Raw genomic sequence first — 20993 nt, 5'->3', positions numbered from 1 at the left:
ATTAAAAAAAAAAACCAAAACATTTTGGTACTGACTACTATACACACACCAAAGCTAGGACAAGCAGATCAGCCACCCAACAGACAATGTGATTGCATTATTCCTTGCAGAACTTCTGTCTTCTTCACAAAATCAGAGAAGGTCCTGGGGGAGGTTTCCTTCAGATGGGGAAACTGCATAGGAAAACAGGTTTCAAATAAAAAGGATTCTTTTTTATTTTTTTCTTTAAGAAAGATAGAACCAGCTCAATAATTTTTTATCTCTTCATTGAACTTTTAAAGTTGTTTGAGATTTGAATACAATGACTCCAGTTTTAAATAAAAAAAAGTAGACATAGTGCCAGGATTTTGTCAGACTATTACCCCACAGAAGTAGGAACTAAAAGTTTTATGTCGCTTGAGGTGATAGACTTGTGTGTTACAGAAACCCCTCACTCATCCTTTCTTTTTTTTTTTTCTTCTTCCTCGATCTTGAATGAGAGCTTACCTTGCACACAACTCCAACGTGCCTTTTTTGGAACAAGTACAGTATGTTTATTATCTTATTGCTTCTTTTGATCGCACCTCCAACCTAACCAAATACTGTATCTGCAGTTTTAAGAGACACAAATGACAGTGTAATGGGATCAACTCTCAACTTCTCATTTTACTGACTTACATTCCACCATTTTCAAAATAAGAACCCAACTAAGACGATCATGATCCCCATTTATGAAAAGCAATAAAAGAAAACAGTCTAAAAACTATCTGAAATGGAGTAAAAAAAACTGAGTTATAAATCCTGATAAATGCACATCTAAAGATCTGGTAAAGTTTCTAGTCCATTTTGTCAAAGTTAAAAGTAACTGAGATATTCTGTACACCTCAATACCTTCTATAAGCTTATTTTCTACAAAGAGGAGCGAAGGAATGGGATGTAGGATAGAAAAGATTTCCAGTGACTAAAACTAGAATGTTAGTAGCTCAAATACAAGAAAAGCACTGACGATGTTCTATTTTTTAGATTCAGAAATGAAGAAAACTTCCAACTGAGTAAAATGACCCAATACAAACCAAAACTGTTGTCTGTCCAGAAAAAAACATTTTTTACATTTCTTCCTTTTCTAACAAAGTGTCTTAAGAACTTTAATTATCAGAGTTTACACTATATCTGAAAGAATGTGTTTTCATTCAATGATGAAGTCATTCAGTGATTTGGACTGAAAACAATACTACCGAATAGCTGAGTACCACTGTCTCACATGTATAACTGTTTCTTGGAAGTCTCCTTGTGCAGGTCAATTTTGCTTAATCTTTTAATTACAGTTGAAAAAAAAATCACTGGCATTTGATTGCGAAAGTCTTCATATTTCTCTTTCATATACAATACTGTACACTGTCTTCCTGACTGAAAGCAGTGAAGCAACAAATACAGCTAATACTCAGGTAGAATTCTTATGTCAAGCAAAGAGAGTCATGCAGATTGGACACCTGCAGAAAACGTGTTCAATGGAAAGGGAAATCATCTGACACATGAAGAGAATTTCTAACACTGTTCAGTCGCTCAGGTAAACAATTTTGACTCAGAAGTAAGCCCTGAAATTTTATCCTATTGGATTGATGCTTTTTAGTGTAGAAACGCAAACACCCCCCACAAGCCCCCAGTTACTGTTTGTGCGACTCGTGTCTCTCATATTCTCCCAAATCATCTACAAAAACTCTTGGAAATTGCTCACTGATTTAGAAATAAAGGAACACAGCCACCCCTCCCCCATATTTTTACGGATAATTTCTAACTTACTAAAGTGAGTATGTATGCCATACCACTGTATCCAAGTTTGTTATATCTGCAAATATATGTAAGAGTACAACATTAATCACGTGCAAAAGTAACAGTATATGATTTTTTTTTTAAAATAGACTCAAAGGGAGTCATTAACTCTACATGTAAGACCATTAAAGTGATTAAAATGTCCTCCTCCACTAGCTATGACATTCTTCTCCCCTGTAAATTACATTGGTAGAGCACTTTCACATCAGTTAAGAAAATGTAGTTAGTAACCCTTTCCTGGTCTAGTAGCTTGAAGAAAAAATTGCATATTTAAAGCAAACTTTGCGTATTTAGAATCATAGAATTGTCTACGTTGGAAGAGGCCTTTCAGGTCACTGAATTCAACCATCAACCTCACACTAACAAAAACCATCACTAAACCATGCCACTGAGCACCATGTCTACCCATCTTTTAAATACCTCCAGGGATGCTGCCTCAACCACTTCCCTGGGCAGCCTGGTTCAATTTCTGCTAACCCTTTCCATGTAGAAATTTTCCCTAATATCCAATTTAAACCTTCCCTGGAACAACTTGAGGCCATTTCCTCCTGTCCTATCCCTTGTTACTTGGTAGAAGAGACTGACCCCACCTCTTTACACCCTCCTTTCAGGTAGTTGTAGAGAGCGATAATGTCTCTCAGCCTCCTTTTCTCCAGGCTGAACTATCCCAGTTCCCTCATAAAACTTCTTCTCTAGACCTTTCACCAGCTTTGTTGCCCTTCTCTGGACACGCTCCAGCACCTCAATGTCCCTCCTTCAGCGAGGGGCCCAAAACCAAACACAGTACTCGAGGTGTGGTCTCACCAGTGCTGAGTACAGGGGATAGTCCTGCTGGCCACATTATTTCTGATTATTTCTGATACAAGCCAGGATGCCTGTATCAGCAAGCCACCTGGGCACACTGCTGGCTCATGTTCAGCCGGCTGTCGACCAACACCCCCAGGTCCTTTTCCGCTGGGCAGCTCTCCAGCCACTCTGCCCCCAGCCTGAAGCGCTGCAGGGGGTTGTTGTGACCCAAGGGCAGGACCCGGCACTTGGCCTTGTTCAACCTCATAGCGCTGGCCTCAGCCCATCGATCCAGCCTGTCCAGATCTCTCTGTAGAGCCTTCCCACCCTCCAGCAGATCAACACTGCCACCCAGCTTGGTGTCATCTGCAAACTCACTGAGGGTGCACTCAATGCCCTCATCCAGATCATTGATAAAGATATCAAAGAGAACTGGCCCCAATACTGAGCCCTGGGGAACACCACTCGTCACCAGCCTCCAACTGGACTTAACTCCATTCACCACCACTCTCTGGGCCTAAGTGGGCCATCTTTATAGTAGCAAGACACAGTAGTGGTTTTTAGGTATGACAAATATCAAAGACGTGATTCTCCAATGGCTGCAAGCACCTTAAAACTCAAAATATCAGAAAGATCTCTATAAGAAGTACTGTGCTGTTTATTTAAATGAGGGTAAACAACCTAAAATATGGAATAACAGGAACTAACATAATTGAAGCTTGCACCTTGTATGTATAATTAATTTTTTTGCTGCTGTAAAACAAAGCAGTGCTGGGAAGACAAACTCTTGCTTACATTTATTTGCTCTAGTGGTAAATGCATGTTCCTATACCAGATTAATAAAACTTTTCAGAAACTGAAAACGCAGGTTTTCTGTTTTCAGTTGAATAATATAAACACTTACAGATTTTTACACTACACAGCCTTTGCAGATGTGTAACTATTTACAAGTTATCACCTTAATGATAAGCACATAGATTTACAGTATTGCTTTGCTGGACTGCTCCAGCCAGCACTCCTGTATCTCTTAAAAGCCTCAAAGTTGTAAAACTAGTTCAACTGCACAACCTCCCCACCATTAGTCTACCAGAACTTCCAATTGACTGTTACACATTCCATGGTAGAAATTTAAAATGCAGAAGTATAGTTGCTCAATAAACCAACTACCCATCTTTGGGTTACTGGTACAAATCTTACTAAAATAGAACAGAGACCAAATTCATGCTGAACAAATAATTTTGTTAGCAGAGTTTAACAACCTGAGTTCAGTTCCTCATGAATGACTATTTATCTTAGAAATGATGCTGCTGTTGGTGGTCTCATCAGAAAAGTGTACCTTTGGAAGTTCAGTTTACTACCTTCTAGATAACATTTGCCTTCTGACAATTAATTGTACTCGAGGAAACTTTTGCAGACTGTTTGCACAATGAACCACCAAAAAGTTTTTTTTTTTAAAATAGACTCAAAGGGAGTCATTAACTCTACATGTAAGACCATTAAAGTGATTAAAATGTCCTCCTCCACTAGCTATGACATTCTTCTCCCCTGTAAATTACATTGGTAGAGCACTTTCACATCAGTTAAGAAAATGTAGTTAGTAACCCTTTCCTGGTCTAGTAGCTTGAAGAAAAAATTGCATATTTAAAGCAAACTTTGCGTATTTAGAATCATAGAATTGTCTACGTTGGAAGAGGCCTTTCAGGTCACTGAATTCAACCATCAACCTCACACTAACAAAAACCATCACTAAACCATGCCACTGAGCACCATGTCTACCCATCTTTTAAATACCTCCAGGGATGGTGCCTCAACCACTTCCCTGGGCAGCCTGGTTCAATTTCTGCTAACCCTTTCCATGTAGAAATTTTCCCTAATATCCAATTTAAACCTTCCCTGGAACAACTTGAGGCCATTTCCTCCTGTCCTATCCCTTGTTACTTGGTAGAAGAGACTGACCCCACCTCTTTACACCCTCCTTTCAGGTAGTTGTAGAGAGCGATAATGTCTCTCAGCCTCCTTTTCTCCAGGCTGAACTATCCCAGTTCCCTCATAAAACTTCTTCTCTAGACCTTTCACCAGCTTTGTTGCCCTTCTCTGGACACGCTCCAGCACCTCAATGTCCCTCCTTCAGCGAGGGGCCCAAAACCAAACACAGTACTCGAGGTGTGGTCTCACCAGTGCTGAGTACAGGGGATAGTCCTGCTGGCCACATTATTTCTGATTATTTCTGATACAAGCCAGGATGCCTGTATCAGCAAGCCACCTGGGCACACTGCTGGCTCATGTTCAGCCGGCTGTCGACCAACACCCCCAGGTCCTTTTCCGCTGGGCAGCTCGCCAGCCACTCTGCCCCCAGCCTTAAGCGCTGCAGGGGGTTGTTGTGACCCAAGGGCAGGACCCGGCACTTGGCCTTGTTCAACCTCATAGCGCTGGCCTCAGCCCATCGATCCAGCCTGTCCAGATCTCTCTGTAGAGCCTTCCCACCCTCCAGCAGATCAACACTGCCACCCAACTTGGTGTCATCTGCAAACTCACTGAGGGTGCACTCAATGCCCTCATCCAGATCATTGATAAAGATATCAAAGAGAACTGGCCCCAATACTGAGCCCTGGGGAACACCACTCGTCACCAGCCTCCAACTGGACTTAACTCCATTCACCACCACTCTCTGGGCCTAAGTGGGCCATCTTTATAGTAGCAAGACACAGTAGTGGTTTTTAGGTATGACAAATATCAAAGACGTGATTCTCCAATGGCTGCAAGCACCTTAAAACTCAAAATATCAGAAAGATCTCTATAAGAAGTACTGTGCTGTTTATTTAAATGAGGGTAAACAACCTAAAATATGGAATAACAGGAACTAACATAATTGAAGCTTGCACCTTGTATGTATAATTAATTTTTTTGCTGCTGTAAAACAAAGCAGTGCTGGGAAGACAAACTCTTGCTTACATTTATTTGCTCTAGTGGTAAATGCATGTTCCTATACCAGATTAATAAAACTTTTCAGAAACTGAAAACGCAGGTTTTCTGTTTTCAGTTGAATAATATAAACACTTACAGATTTTTACACTACACAGCCTTTGCAGATGTGTAACTATTTACAAGTTATCACCTTAATGATAAGCACATAGATTTACAGTATTGCTTTGCTGGACTGCTCCAGCCAGCACTCCTGTATCTCTTAAAAGCCTCAAAGTTGTAAAACTAGTTCAACTGCACAACCTCCCCACCATTAGTCTACCAGAACTTCCAATTGACTGTTACACATTCCATGGTAGAAATTTAAAATGCAGAAGTATAGTTGCTCAATAAACCAACTACCCATCTTTGGGTTACTGGTACAAATCTTACTAAAATAGAACAGAGACCAAATTCATGCTGAACAAATAATTTTGTTAGCAGAGTTTAACAACCTGAGTTCAGTTCCTCATGAATGACTATTTATCTTAGAAATGATGCTGCTGTTGGTGGTCTCATCAGAAAAGTGTACCTTTGGAAGTTCAGTTTACTACCTTCTAGATAACATTTGCCTTCTGACAATTAATTGTACTCGAGGAAACTTTTGCAGACTGTTTGCACAATGAACCACCAAAAAGGACTTGTCTCCAACATTCTTTGCTGTGAGAACTAACCTCATCTTATTCACAGAATCATCTTTTAACTTGTACAAGTAAATGTATTTTACTGGAACTTTTATAAGGAAGGTGAGAAATTACTACTCAAGGATGTACACTGCAATCAATCCAATTTTAGATACTCTTTTGTGACTCTGGTGAACAGAGCTGGTATCTGCATTTGCAGATGTAGTCTAGGAAGTGTTGTCAATATATGTAAGGACCACGTAACTGAACCGGGATCAGATGATTTACAATATCAGAATAATAGAAAAGGCAAACCACAATTATTAACATGGAAAGTTATGTAACTTACAATATAACGTGTCTGAGTTCTAGACAGCGATAATAAAAAGATGTTAGCTGCAACTGGAAGAGACTGCGAGAAGAGCTCCTAGGGTAATTATGAAGACATTCATGATGAGAGAACCAGAAGAGTTACTTTTGCCTTTAAAAAGAAAATCTGAGAAGTGGAAATGTCATTGCTGTCTACCCATACAAAGTATCAGGGGGCAGGAAGCAAACACTGAGAAGAGAAAATGACTTAAAAAGCAACATGAGATCAAAACACTTAAATTGTTGTAAACAACTTTATCTTTGATTAGAAAAAAGATTTTGAGAGAGGATTGATTAGAATTCCTTTGATTAATCACCAAAGGAATTAAGTTCTGGAATAGCCTTGAAAGTAGTAGCAATCTGTATTTGTTAAAACAGCAAAATAAGCCAACAGAAGCAACTGTATGGTAGAATAGAGGAGCTTCAGAGTTGCCACTGAAGGCCTGTGGTATGAAGATTTGGGATACTGATGAGCCATTTAGTGTGATTTTCCCATTCACACGGGATTAAACAGTAGCCAGATACAAATGAAGCATTTTCCTCTGGAGTAGACAAGCTTAGAATACTGTTTGGTATTTCTTTTTTCTTTTCTTTCCTTCCCATAATAAGATATAGTTCATCCAAGATCATCTGAGACTTTAGCCTAGCAAATTTCCTTAGAACAGGACTTAACATCCACTTCTGGTTTCAGCTGCCACTGGTGCCGTCCTACAGCATGTGATAGTTTTTGAGACTTTCAGATGGGATCCCAGAATTACGCGTCTAAATTTAGATGGGATCAGTAACTGTAGTGACTACATCTCTTTTGACTTAAGAGTTCAGACATCAGCTCACACTTAAACAACTAAATAACAGGTATCAGTCTGAAGCTGAAGTCTATCCTAATTCTAATAATTTCTCTTCTGTACTGTGGACCTCTTTGAAATAGTCTCTTTTAAGTGGCTCTCAATTGCTGCAAGGGATTGAACTGGGTGATTGAAATGACGTCATTAATTCTCATGTTCATGTGTGGTTCACATGGATACCAAACAAACAGCTAAGGAAAAAAAAAAATATCTTAACTCTATGGAAACTCCACAGCAATATTTCCAACTTTCACCAGTTTTTATCCAGATGTTAAGGAAAATATCCCCATAAGTGGCTCTCTGCATTAAAAGATACATTCACTGAACATATGTGGTCAGAAATTCACTCATAGGGAAAGTAAAATTTGTGGTTGGTAACAGAGCACTTACTATATTCCGGCCCACTGTGTATGTAAAAACCACGCATCTTTTTAATTAATATCATCTAGCATGGGATTTTAATGTTTCTAGGTCTGAAAGACCTTTTACCTTTAAGATTGTTCTCATAAGAAATATATTTTCCACAGTAAGAATTTCAGAAGAAAGAGCAATGTTTGCAAAGAAAAAAACCCACCAAAAAACTAATTCCTATCATAAAAAGAGCTCCACAGACAAAACTGAAAAAATAGTTATAGTGCATACTCAACAACCAACAGCTAGTGATTGAAAGCCTTGAAAACTGAGGAACATCCTGATTTCTGGCTGAATGGCCGCAATTTCACCAAAAAAAATTCCTTCTAATAAGAGAAGTTTTAAAAAAAATCTGCTACAGGTAGCAAAAAATTTGACAGCTGCAGATTGCCTCCTTATTCTCTGCTTTGATACTAGAAGCCTTAGCACTGCTCTTCTGGAGCTTAAGAGAACACTCAAAGCTAAAACAGCTTCAGTGGCAGCACCGTATTAAAGGTACAAGATGGTCTGCAGCACAGAAGAGTATTTTGCACGTACACAGCTACCAGGGCAAACAAAAAAAGACTTCCCATGCATCAAAACTCCTCTTCTGGACAGAGGAAAGGAAGCGAGGAAAAAGGCTTTTCCTACTTAGACACTGGTGGGGACAGGATTTCTTAATTTTTTTCCTGCCTTCAAACTCTCAAGTTAAGCAAAACACTGAAACAAATAGAAAAATATCTAACTCCGGGATGGAGATCACAATCTGTTTTTTCAGTTTAAGTCTCAAAAATTACCTCTGAATTGCTTTAACAAAGCTTAAGGATACCACCTAGAGTTTTCCTAACACGACAAAATGTCTCTTCTGGAGCTTTACATGGAATGTAACTTAGTTAAATACTAAATACAGACTGCCCTAACACTTAGAATTCCTCACTGCTTTTCCTCAGTAATTTTTCATCTTTTTTTTTTTTAAAAGCCTAAAATATTTTCACTTTTACACAGATTAAGTAAGGCTCAGTCATGTAACAGTAATGAGTTTCATACAGGAACACAATGGCTGAAAAAACAAGGCAAGATTCATGAGGCTGCAACTATTTCCAGGTCCGAAATATGTACATTAAGGAAGGGATTTGAACTTAGAGAAAATTAAGTTTTCATTTGGAAGTAATTTAGTTGAGTTTTCCTGTACTGAAATAAAAAATTAAAGTAGTTGAAACTATTACACCAGCATGTCTTACCTTTTGTAAAACACTAAGCTGAAAACATAAATACATATGCAGATAAACAAAAAAGACAGTAAAATCTGTTTTGCAATCATCTATCTTACATAAAAATTATCAGCTGAGAAGATAAACAGTAACTGAAAATTACCTTTTTTCTAACTTTTGCTTATTAAAAAACCACGTTTGCTACGTTATTTACAACTCAGTATTTAAAACCCAGTGTCATTCCCACTAAAAACCTGGCTAGTACTTTTGCAGGATCATGAATAAACTGATATACAAGGTTTATTTTTTAGTTTCTCTTCGCAGTCAGTAGCTCCCAATTATCTCGAGAAAAGCATGGTATTTAATACATATTGAATTATGAAGATTGTTACTTACAATTAGCTGTTTCAAGCCAACAAATGACTGTTCTACAGAGTTGGCGTTTAAAACTTGTCTCTTCACTGCAGCTTGCTCCCCCAGGAAGCGAAGCATTAAGTCTTTTACTGCATCTCCCTTGGTGGTCACAAAACAGAAAAAGAAGAAACATAACAAGACACTTTTAAACATTATTTCAGCAAAATAAAATGTTGAATTTAAGCTAAGCAACATAGGTGTTTTCCCTTTGAGAAATGCTTGTTTTCCAGTACTTTTTGTGTGAAATGACTATAAATGCATATATATTTACAGCATTTTAATGAAACACCTTGATTTACTCCACTTTCTTTGCTTTTTTTTTTTTTTTTTTTTCAATGTTTAGGTTTCAGTTAGCATAGAAACATTCAGGCTTATTTGCTGCTCACATTATTATCCTTCAAAGATCTTACAAAATAATCTTCAAATATCTTAGAAAACACAGTAAGTCTTACAGGTTTTTATAACAGATATTAATGTTGAAAGGTGCAATCTACTCACTGAAGACAAACATGCCCATGATTGGCTGGCCCTAAGTATTCACAGGAAATAAACTTGGAGAGATCACAAAACCAAGTAGACAGCGACCCTTCAAGATGTGTTCTTAATTTCAAAAGAATTAACTGACAGACGTGCCTCCTATGACATTTGTCTTCTTCATTCTTCAGTCTGCTTTTCTCAACAGAAATACATCCAAGGGCAATGAATTCTACAACTTACAAACAGCTACATGGGCTGCGGAACAGTGACTCCTTTTGTTACCCTTATTACTCAACAGTTCCTCTGCCATAAAACCTTTCGCCGTGAAACTATTTATCTTAATTATTTTATGAATTTTAGATCATTATTGCTCTTGTAAGTCAAAAGGTCCCCTTCCTTTTAGCTACCACTCACAACAGAGAACCTCCGCGCTCCTCACCATCTGTCCTCTCCCTCCAATTTGTTTTAATTCCATTTTATCTTTTCAGATCTGTGTTAACTAGAATGGTATGCAATATTTAAGATGTTAAAGCAGAAAGTGACTATGCAAAAATGCAAGCATACCACTGAATATTTGCAAAAATCCCTCTAAAGGCATATAAAAACATTCACTTGAAGAACTGAGGCAGGAAGCTGCTAGCACAGAAAGCAAGCCACTAAGCCTTTTCCCTAAAAAAAAGGTGAGCTGCATAAAACATGGTAAAGCTTAGCTATGCTAAAGATAACTGATATTAACTGTTTGCACTTTCCACATGGACAGTTACAGGAAATACGCTTGTGTTCTCTCTGTCTAGTTTCTTGAAGAATGAGACCACAACTACTGCTTCCCTAGATGGAAATTTTTTACCTCTAATGCTGTCACCTATCCTACAAATAAACCAGATTTCCATCTTTCGGACAGAAGAGTCTGAAGGATTAAGAAAAGACAGTGTGCGCAAAATGACATAAATACAAAAGAATTTTTAATTCCCCCCCAACAGTACTTTGGAGTGGGAAACATTACAAATGAATGTAATGAAACAAAGGACATAATGACAGCAGACAGTAACTGATGAAGAAAGGCGTAACAGAAATAGCATAAAAAGCAGTGCTTGTTCCCAGACTCAGAGAGCACAGGTATGGATAATCTGTACCATACACAATCCAAGACAGTTTAAAAAATAATGTTTCTTGAATGATCAGCAAAAAGCACCACATAGCTGAAATCAAGAACATTTAGTATTTTTCTAGGTGTGATTTATCCACTTAATTTTTAAGACAACATACTCGTAATAAGAACAAAAACCTTCTGAGTGAGCAGAGAAAAAATAACTACCGAGCTCTTCAATATACATCATACAGAATTTCAGTCTTTCCCTGAAGCACACTTACACTTCACTGTAAATGCACTTTTCAACTAAGTCCTTTGTCAACTGCATGCAGTTTGGTTTAACACCTTGCATTAACATTTAGCATTAGCAAACTACTCATGCCAAGAGTTTAATGACCATTGTTGGAAGCTGATTTAACATTGAAAACATGCCTCCCACAATGTTTCAGTTGGCATTTCAAGTACTCTACAATTATAGTTTCAGTTAAATACACAATTTGCAGTACTAGAAGCATATGGAACAATGATACCAAACTAGGGGATGTCAGGTCAGTCAAGGCGTGCGCTCAGCCCACTGAAAAGCAGTAACTGGAAGTGAGGAAAGTTGTATAAACACAAAGCACTTCAAAACTTGTCCCTGATGACATGCCTGTGTGACCGTTTATACATTATAATCAAGGTAGAAAGCAGCAGGAATCCCCTTTAATACCACTGATTTTACAGCAGGTACATGTAGAAATACATCACATGGACGATGCCATTACATCTTATTTTCAGTTACGTACTGAATGGTCGATCTGCATATATGCACATGCCCAGATTCAGGGAATCACCAGCACACCATAGCCTTTCACCCTTGACTAAACCGAGGAAGGTGAGAGAACTACTGTGAAAAAGAAGGCCTGCAATAAAGAGGCTCTCATCCTTATAAGGCCTGTGGAAGGGATCATTCCTTTTCTCCATCCCATTAGCTGTTAGGAAAGAAATACCACACACTCTTGAATTGCTCAAAGTTTATGGGATTTTTTGGGAAAGGTGGGAAGGAGCCTTTTTTTTTTTTTTTAAGAAGGAGCAGAGGAGGAGTATCTTCCTATTAGCATGTCTTCTTTCACCCTAACTATTGGGCTCTGTGAAGACAAACAAATGTTTTAAGATAAAGCTAACCCATGAAGTAGCAGCAGGACAGCATACGTCTAAAACTGATATCATCTGTTGCTTATGACGGAAACCTAAGATTAATCAGATAATTCAGCAACAAATCTGCACCTGATTCACTCCAGAAAGTTTTCTGATAGTTCCTGCAGATTGGGAAATTACTGCAGACTGTTCTCTGCTTGTATTTGACTATTGACTGATAGTCTTCGTTATACTACAATTAAGGATTAAAGTATCAAAAGCATCAGCACTATATCTCTAAACAGCAATTCTACTATCCAGAGACACAGTTATGAAAGAGTAGGATTAGCCTATTTCAAGAAAAAAATTTCATTATGATACCTGGCTGAGCAGTCAGAATAAAACAGCTTCCTGAGAAATACTGAGTAGATCCAAGTGAAATTTCTCAAATTCTGAAAAAACACTTTATGCCTTCTCAATAGTTGGGAACTCTGATAGAAGAAAAGGAAATGAGATGCTTAAGGGAAAAACAGTAGTGGAAACCCATCTGGAGTTTTCCCTTTAATTTTGGGGTTATCCCTTCCTAGTAGATTGCTCCAGCACCCAATTTTTCCTCCAGGTTATACCTTTCCACTGCTTAGGGAAGATAAAACCAATTCAATTTCAGTCATTATTGAGAACACTGTGAACATCAGTGAAAAATGGTATTTCTCACTTGGTTGCAACAGTGAATTCCACAAACAAACAAAGCTTTCAGACTTTGCAGTACGGCATACTGATTTTACATCTATTCCAAATGCGAGCATTATCTTACTAACTAGGAGGACCAGAAACAAACTACTTAAAAATACAACCAGCTTTGGATTCCATGGAAACTGTCAACTCTGTTTTTTAATGTACACAACAAATTTCACAATGAACAAAACAGATCTGTTTTTAGGCCTTTCATGTTTGAGTAGGCAGCAACATTAGATTTTCTAATAAGGATCTTACACAATATTTCTAAAATATATTAATGCACTGAGATACAGTAATAGACTCTTACCTGGATATTATCAAATTTTAATCCAGGCATGGTGAGATTCTCTTTATCTATGAACACAGTGCTGTATTGCTGTGTGGCAACTGAAATTAGAACATTTCTGGTTTCCTCACTAGGAAGCCAAGCATCGTTTCTTCTATCTAGTTCACTCATATTTAAGGCTGTGGCAAAGGGGTCATCGCTTCCAGCAAAAACAGCTTGGATTTGTGAGAATGGCTTTGGGGACTGAGTTATTTCTACAGATGATGGAGGATCACCTGCTTCAGGCCTCCCATTTTGCACAGAGAAAGTAGGGTTGGATGAAGCACAAGAACTGTCTCCACCATTAGAAAGAGAGGACATTTGTTCTGGAACTGATGAGCTTGCATTGGGATTACTAACAGAAATAAAATTGGATGTGGTAAATGAATCAAAAAAATCAGAAGCTAAAGTATTAGTGCTAACGGTATCGCCGAAGAACTTGCTTAGACTAGGACTTGGCTGAACCACCTGAGGATTAGACTTCACTGGAGTCTCAATTATACTACTAAAACTGGGAGATTTTACCATCTGAGGCTCAAAACCATCAGGTAGGAACAACTGTGGCTGGGTATTAACATTGTTTGCTTGGCTGAAGATGGTACACACAGGAATAGGCTCAGCCTCCTTGCTAGTACTGGGTGACATTATCTGGTCCTCACGTTTGTTTTCATCAATAGGATTTGGTTTTGTTTCAACAGGAACATTGTTTCCCAACTTTGGCTCCTCCTTCACTGCTTCCTGAATTAATTCTTCCTTTAAAGATGCCTGATCATCTGTTCCAATCTCAGAAATGTCTTTGGGTGTTTCTTCATGTTCAGTTTCACTCTCATTACTTAAAAACTCTTCTTTATCCACTTTTTCTTGTGCGTTTTGATTATCTTTAGCTTCCATTTGTTCTACAATCTCCTGGAGACAACCAAGTTCACCTGTGTCATCTTCACTGTTGTTTGGAGAATCTGAAATAATGACACTCTCCATCATTTGTTCATTAAGTTTATCTACAAAGTTATTTGAATCTTCTGACACAGTTTCATTCCCTTCAGACTCAAATTCATCTCCACCAAGATCAATGGTTTCCTCATGAAAAAGAATTTCTTCCTGAGCTTTCTGCTGAACTATGTGTCCGCTGTCATCGTCATCTGAGGTGCTCTTTGCATCCTTAGGATTACTTTCGTTATTCTCCATGGTAGCTGAAGAGGGAAAAAATGCCCCCAACAAAACAAGTATTAATTTTACTACTCAGGTATTGCTCAGGTACCACCCTGAAACCCTTAAGTATCATACTTATAACGTTTAATACTTAAATACTGAAAATTTTGCTTCAAAAATACAGCCGTTTCGCTCACACCTTTCATTTAACATCTACCCGGACAATAAATTCATTCCGAAAACGGTCTTCTCTTCATCCTTTTTTTTTTCCAAGTCGCAAAAACAGTGGGATTGAAGAGCAAACGCCTCCCACCAAACACAGACGAAACGGCATTTGCTGTTAGGCTGCCCAAGGCCGGCTGGGCCCCCACTGAAGGGCAGGGACGGGGGAAGGCGGGTCCGCGGTGCCACCGCTGCGGGCTGCCCGGCCCGGGGCCGCCCGCGCAGGCTGCGCACCCCCACCGCCGCTTCCGCCCCGCCGCCTCGGGGAGCGGCCCTGCCTCCTGCGCCACCCCGGGGTCCCCGCCGCCCCGGCCTCCCCGCAGAGGGGGCGGGCGCGGCCTCACCCCCACAGCCCCCTCCCGGCGCAGCCCAGGGAGTGTGCCGCCGCCCCCTCTCCCTCAGAGCCGGGGTCCCAAGGCTGCCTCAGCACCCGGCCGCCCCTCAGGCAGCACTGGAGCCGCACCGGCCGCCTTCCCCTCAGCCGCTCTCCCCTCGTCTCCCCTCACCTCACCTCCGCGCCCAGCGGCGACACCTCCCCTCCGCCGCCGCGCCGAGCGCCGCTCCCCACCGCGCCTGCGCTGCGGGCCGGGGCGGGCGGTACTGCGCCTGCGCAGGCGCACCTCCCGGAAGCGGCGCCGGACGGGCAGCGCCGAGGGCCAGAAAGGCCGGCGGGACAGCGGGGTGTGTCGCGGCGTGTGTGTGTGTTGGAGGGGGCCACCATGGAGGACGACGCGCCGGTGATCTATGGGCTGGAGTTCCAGGTGGGTGCTGTGGGGAGACTGAAGGAGGCTGGCAGGCGTCGGTCCTATCTTCGGGAAGGTGGTATCCGCGGGGCTGGGGGTGCGGTGGGGCAGGGGAGTGCTGGGGAGGGCTGCGGGGCCCGCTGGCGGGGAGACCGGCGGTCTCACGGCCTCTCTCAGCCGGTACCGGTACCGCTGTTGGTTCTTGGTACCTGTCCGGTCGCGTTGCGGTGTGTAACGGTGGCTGAGCGGGTGGCAGGAGTTGGTCCTTGTTGCAAAACTTGCTGTTTCTCGGGCGGGGGCCGCCGGTGCTGGGGCAGGGGCCGAGGGTGGGGGTCCTTCCCCTCATGGCCGGGGGCAGCCTGGGTGGGGGGGGGCCTGCTGTGTCACCCTCCCTGGCTCACCTCCGGAGAGCTCTTCTCTTGCTCTGGGGTGGCAGGAGGGTACTGGCAGTCTCAAAGAGATGACTGTAGTTGTTTGTTCATTTTCAGAAATAAAAACCAAGTTGTGTGAGGGGAGGGTATGAAATAGTTTCTGATAAGTTGTAAATTTCAGCCGGTTATACCTAACCGTAAAGCTGCTTGATGTTCTTGGGTTCCATGGGACAAATCTGGCCATCATATTGGTGTTCGTGGCTATAAGGAGGTGGGACTGCTGTTGGACTGTCTAATTTAGGAATTTATTTATCATTTTCATCGAGCAACACAAGTCTTGCATTTAATAAAGTTTCTATAAGTTCTGGAAAAATAAATGGCTGGGTTGCTGGGTGGGTGACAGAGACCCTAATTTATGGTTTGCTCCCACAATAAGGGTTTTATGCAGCTGTTAAGTGTTCTCTTTTGCAACAGCTGAATTATCATCATTGCCATTATGGCAGTAATAGGAGGTGCTGTGTTTCCTCTGCAGCTCACAGAACAATGTTTTGCTTAGATGTGTTAATATAAATATTTACACATCCACTTTTTTTTTAGTCACCTTTACCAAAGTGTTCTCAGAAAGTAATATATGAAGGTTCTTTCTAACAGGTTTGGGTGTCCTGGCTACAGAGTTGTGACTATGGTGATAGATTTCCTTAGCAAATTGTGTATTTGTTTGGCTTTCCTCTTGTGTAGGAGCTAGGGTGTAATATCCACCTGTCCTAAATGTTAAATCTACATAAATCAGATAATATACTATCATTTTATGATTGGCTAGAGATGACTGTAACTTGAACTTCAAAATTAATAAAAATTATAATGAAATCTCCTTTGCAGAATAGAATATATATCCTGTACTTGATAAAAGTTATAGCTTCTTTCTAGGAGGTCATACATAATAAGTCTTCCAAAGATTTTGGAAAGCTAACCTTTATGTTGTCTGGGACGCCTGTGGATTTGTGCCCCCTCCCCTTCCCCCATCATACGTCTTCTACAGACCCTTTTCTGCAAAGTATGTAATAGGGCTGTCTGCTGGGAGGATAAAGCAAAAGGGCTAAGAAGGTGACTGTAATCAAAGGGAATTACAGATAATACAGATAATTTAGGGAGAAGGTAGGGAAAGAAAAGATGGTTTATGGCAAAGTTGGGAAAGGAGCGCAGAGATGAAGGTTCTATTTCTGATCTCCATTAACTGCCAGTGTGGCTTTAAAACAAGATGCATCTCTGTGCTTCCTGAAAAAGGCTCTGATGGAGCCTAAATCTAGTATGTTTTTTCCAACTTGCATGTCCAGGTCTAGTAAGAAAGACGATTATTCTGTTTAAGCCTGGTTTCTTCTATGTTGCTAGATAATAATGGCTACCTGCATCATCACAACTGCTTTTTTCCAGTGTGTGTCAGAAGCACTGTGACTGAAAGAATCAGACAATTGATTTGAGCGCGTGTGTAAGCACTACTTAATGTCTGGAAATGCTGTACTGGTGGACTGGCTGATGCTTACACCCCTGGAATAAGCTGTGTGGAGAGGTGTTTTCCAGGAGAGGTGTTTGGGTCAGTTGCAATGCCAGCTGTGGTTCCTGGGGGGGGATGGCCTACATCTCACTTTTTTAAAAGCGTGCAGATGTTAGCCAGCATCATAGGGGTAGGGAGGAGGAACACTGCTTGTTCCAGAGAGTGTTAATTACGGAGCATGCGTTTGGCACATTTAAGGGATTTTGGGTATACCGCAATACCGAGCTGACTTTCAGCCAGATACTCCTGAATGCCAGATGCTCCTACTGCATGTTATATGCCAAAAATACACAGACTCACAAGGGAGAAGCATAAGGAGCAGGTGGGAAGGCCAGGAGAGAGCCTGCTGGCTGACCACAGGGCCATACTACACAAGGGCAGGTCAGCCTGCACCCTGAGATGGGATCTGGCTGAAGATGGCTCAGAAAAAGCACTCTCTGACAAGGCATTAGTGCATGTACTGCATTGTGGCCCTGTTGGCTTATTGGATAGGCAGTACTTGGCCCACATTGTATTACCAGTTAGTTGTTAACAGGTTTTATGAATCAGAACAGCAGCTGTTGACTTTTAGGACTTTATTGCATGTTTGCAAGAGTAAGGCGAAACAAAAGTAACTTCTTATTCCAAAAAAACTTAAAACAGTGCAAAATGCCAACTGAAATAGATGGGTTACAGGTCTCATACAATGTGTATATATGTATAGTATCAGTATGTATTGAGAATAGCTCAATTGACCTACCTTTGATCAAGTAAAAGGCAGGTGAAGATTTCTTGGAAGGAGGGGGAAAGGAGACTTCATAAGTTGGTGTGCGTTTCTTGTGCAGTAACCTGGGAGAACTGCTGCCAGTATGGGAGTGGAGCAAGTGCAGAGACTCCTGCTGGCTGTGGCGTTTTCTTCCCTGGGAGAGCTTTTCTGGTCTTTTGTGGGATGAGAGAGAATGATCTAAACAGAATGAAGGATATAATTTTGATACAGCTTTAGAGGTGTCTTTGGAGGATTTATTTTGAAAATTGAATTGGTTCAAGAAATTGCATGATAATGTCTTAGTGAAATTTCTAGGTTTTGTCTCAATCCTGTTTTTTCTAAGAATCTTGCCCTGTGAATGCCAATCCTGTATATTTCAATCCAGGCTGAGTGTCTGTTCTCTTGCTTCTTTCCCTGTCTGCCTCTTGAGACCTTCTTGAGAGCAGTGTTACAGTTGGAAGGACTTCTTGTGGAAATTCAATCTAACATATTGTTAGCTTTAAAGTTCTACTGGGGGGTGGGGTGGGAAATAGCTAAGTGGCAAAACTCTTAAACTCTCTTAACTAATCCCCCACAGATCTTCACAATACAAGAAGTAGATTGGGTGGAAACTATTTCTTTCTTTTTGGACCCTCAAAGAATTAGCAGGATCTTGGTAATGTTGGTACAGATGGATCTTGCTGTGGTACAGGCTAATGACAAAATGAAAACATAATTACATGAACTTGAAGGAAACTTTTAAAAGATGATTGTTAAAATAATGGTTCATGATAAATGAACAGCAACAGTGTGACTATGGGATTTCTAAGGATGATTGTGCTATGCAAGGGTTTGTGTGAGGGTTGCTTTTGTTGCTGTGAGGGTTTACAGAATCTGTCAGCCTTTGGAATAGGGTCAGTGCACTAAATACAGTAGTAGTGGGAATTCTTGAGCTGTGAAAGGCTTGGAGAAAGCAGCTGTCTGAGAGCACAAAAGGTCACCTGGGTACGTGTGCTGCCAGCCTCTTCACTCAGAGTCACTGCAGCTTATTACAGTTGATGATAGAGGTCTCCTACTGTGGTGGGAGGAACAAGGCTGTCCTACCTAAGTAAAGATCAAAGTATACCTACTTGAAAATTGAAATTATGCCAGAAGGCAGAAATAATATTCATGATGTTATCAGCCTAGGGCTTCCCTAGAGGAGGGTGGGGGGGGAAACCTTGTATTTTAAGTCTAGAATGAGGCATCAGCAAAGCCAGCCCCCTTTCCGTTCCCTTCTCTGCTCCCACCCTCCCAAGTAGCAGTATACTATTTCTGGGTTTGAGCATAAGCAGATGGCCAAATAACTTTGAATTCAGATTTGGGGACTGCAAGCCAAATTCTGTGTCCTTTACATTTTGTATTGCAAGTTCACTGCTTGTTACTACAGATTGATTGTAGGCATTTCAGATGATACATAGGTTGCAGAAATTCTTTTGATTGTGTTACACTTCATGCACTTAAATCAAAAGTTTGGGTCGGTGTATATTTTCTTGTTTGCTGATACCAAACCAGTATAATGCACGAGCAAGACAAGATATGTACTGAAGAAGTATTGATGCTTTTTTCTTTGCTTATTGATGCCCTAAGTAGTAACAGTGTAATTAAAAAAGGTTTTGTTTTGTTTTTTTTTATATTTGGGTGGTATTTCAAAAGACATGGAGAAAGGAAAGTTTCAGGAGAACTTATGAACAAAATGTACAGATTCAGTGTATTATGGTTGCATAAAGCACTTGCTTCAGACCAACCTTATCTTTTTGAGGTTCATTTTGGTCCTCTGGATCATCTCTTGCTGTTGTCAAGGTCCCTTCTCTCTGCAGGCTCTGTTCTTTTTCTTTCTCTGAGAGGTTTTCATTATTCTGCAGGTGGTATAAATTGTCACGGTAAGATAGAAGGTGGTCTTTGCTCAACATCACACTGACCTTGGTGTAGGCATGGACATGATGCTGGGTCTCCAGTTAGTTGTTCCTGCGTTCTGCCAGAAATTACCGTTTGTCACACTGGTATTCTAGGTTTTTGCGTGCCCTTTGCATTGCATAAATAAATGTCTTTTTGCAGTGGATTTGCAGTTAAGTCTTTGTTGTCCTTTGCCTTTACATGTGATGCATTTCAGGACAAGGGAGCAACTAACTTGTGTGGTGTCAAAGCTGTGTCTTAATTCGGTGTAAGCTTGTTATTCTTTTGACCATAATTATCGGGTATGCAATAAGCTCTGTTAAGCATGTGTGCCAGATAGGAATAGCTTTTCAGGGACTGAGTTTCTCCTGATGAGTGCACCTGTGGTTTTTGGGTTGGGCTTGGTTGTTTTTTTTAGTAAGAGTTTGCTCAAGCCTTTGCTCAAGCCTGCCTTTGTTACCTTATGGTTTATGGCAGTTTTTTTTCCTTGGGTTAGCTTGTCCCTGATGTGTAGCTGCACCTGTTCCCCATCTTAATCACTGGGTAAAAATATTTGGTTGTGTTCCTTGTAATTTTTCTTTCTTGTCTCATGGAAACCAGACTATGTATTTAGTTACCTATCCTGTGAACTTTTGGCAACATCCTACTAGCTTCCTATGAGTCCTTTGTTGGGTTTTTTTGGTTTTCTTTGCCTGCCATTTGAAGATAAATATTTGAAGTTAATGTAGAATTTAAATTATTCTTTCCACATTTTAGCATTTTAGGACAATTTTTTTTTTTTTTTAATTTGCCTTAGATTGATCTTAAACTTTCTTGTTGAGATTGGATCTTCGTAGCCTTAGGCTGAATGGCTTTCCCTGGAAGTTCAAGCTTACTCTAGGAAACAGCCAGAATTTCCTTTGATTAATATGTCTCAGCTTTTTTTATTTCCCTCTCAAGCATGTTTTGCTGTATCTTCATTAGGCAGTTTGGCAGCCTCTTGCATATTAACAGGATCTCTGCTCTTTGCCCACAGTGCACTCAACAAAATCTGATTTAAAAAAGTGCATGACAAAGGTTTCAAGCTTTCAGTCCTTTCTCCTGTGAATCATTTTCACAGGTGTTCTTATAAACTGGTAGCAGTTCATGGTAGGTGATGTGCTA

General features: G+C 40.6%; 2 protein-coding genes across 5 annotated transcripts in view; one reads left to right on the top strand and one right to left on the bottom strand.

The window, feature by feature from the left end:
• Nucleotides 1-15087, bottom strand: part of TRAPPC12 (trafficking protein particle complex 12) — a 51387-nt gene extending 36300 nt beyond the window's left edge. For 2 of the 4 annotated variants that reach the window (XM_014956768.1, XM_014956772.1), the window contains exons 1-3: nucleotides 14503-14524; nucleotides 13137-14344; nucleotides 9391-9507 (exon numbers count right to left, since the gene is read on the bottom strand). In XM_014956768.1, the coding sequence (XP_014812254.1) occupies nucleotides 9391-9507; nucleotides 13137-14344; nucleotides 14503-14509 (1332 nt within the window). In that variant the 5' untranslated portion in view covers nucleotides 14510-14524. Of the gene's footprint in view, nucleotides 1-9390; nucleotides 9508-13136; nucleotides 14345-14502; nucleotides 14525-15031 lie in introns of those variants that run through there. The other 2 variants (XM_014956769.1, XM_014956770.1) reach the window with 2 other exon arrangements.
• Nucleotides 15088-15159: 72 nt separating this feature from the next.
• The window catches only part of TSSC1 (tumor suppressing subtransferable candidate 1), a 77254-nt gene continuing 71420 nt past the window's right edge, over nucleotides 15160-20993 (top strand). The window contains exon 1 of the mRNA XM_014956773.1: nucleotides 15160-15286. Within this exon, the coding sequence (XP_014812259.1) occupies nucleotides 15245-15286 (42 nt within the window). The 5' untranslated portion in view covers nucleotides 15160-15244. The remainder of the gene's footprint in view (nucleotides 15287-20993) is intronic.

Source organism: Calidris pugnax, unplaced genomic scaffold, assembly GCF_001431845.1.
Source record: "Calidris pugnax isolate Ruff unplaced genomic scaffold, ASM143184v1 scaffold171, whole genome shotgun sequence".
In the NCBI taxonomy this organism is placed as follows: domain Eukaryota; kingdom Metazoa; phylum Chordata; class Aves; order Charadriiformes; family Scolopacidae; genus Calidris; species Calidris pugnax.
Note: the sequence above shows the minus strand (reverse complement) of the source record. Positions and strands in the feature narration are given on the sequence as shown.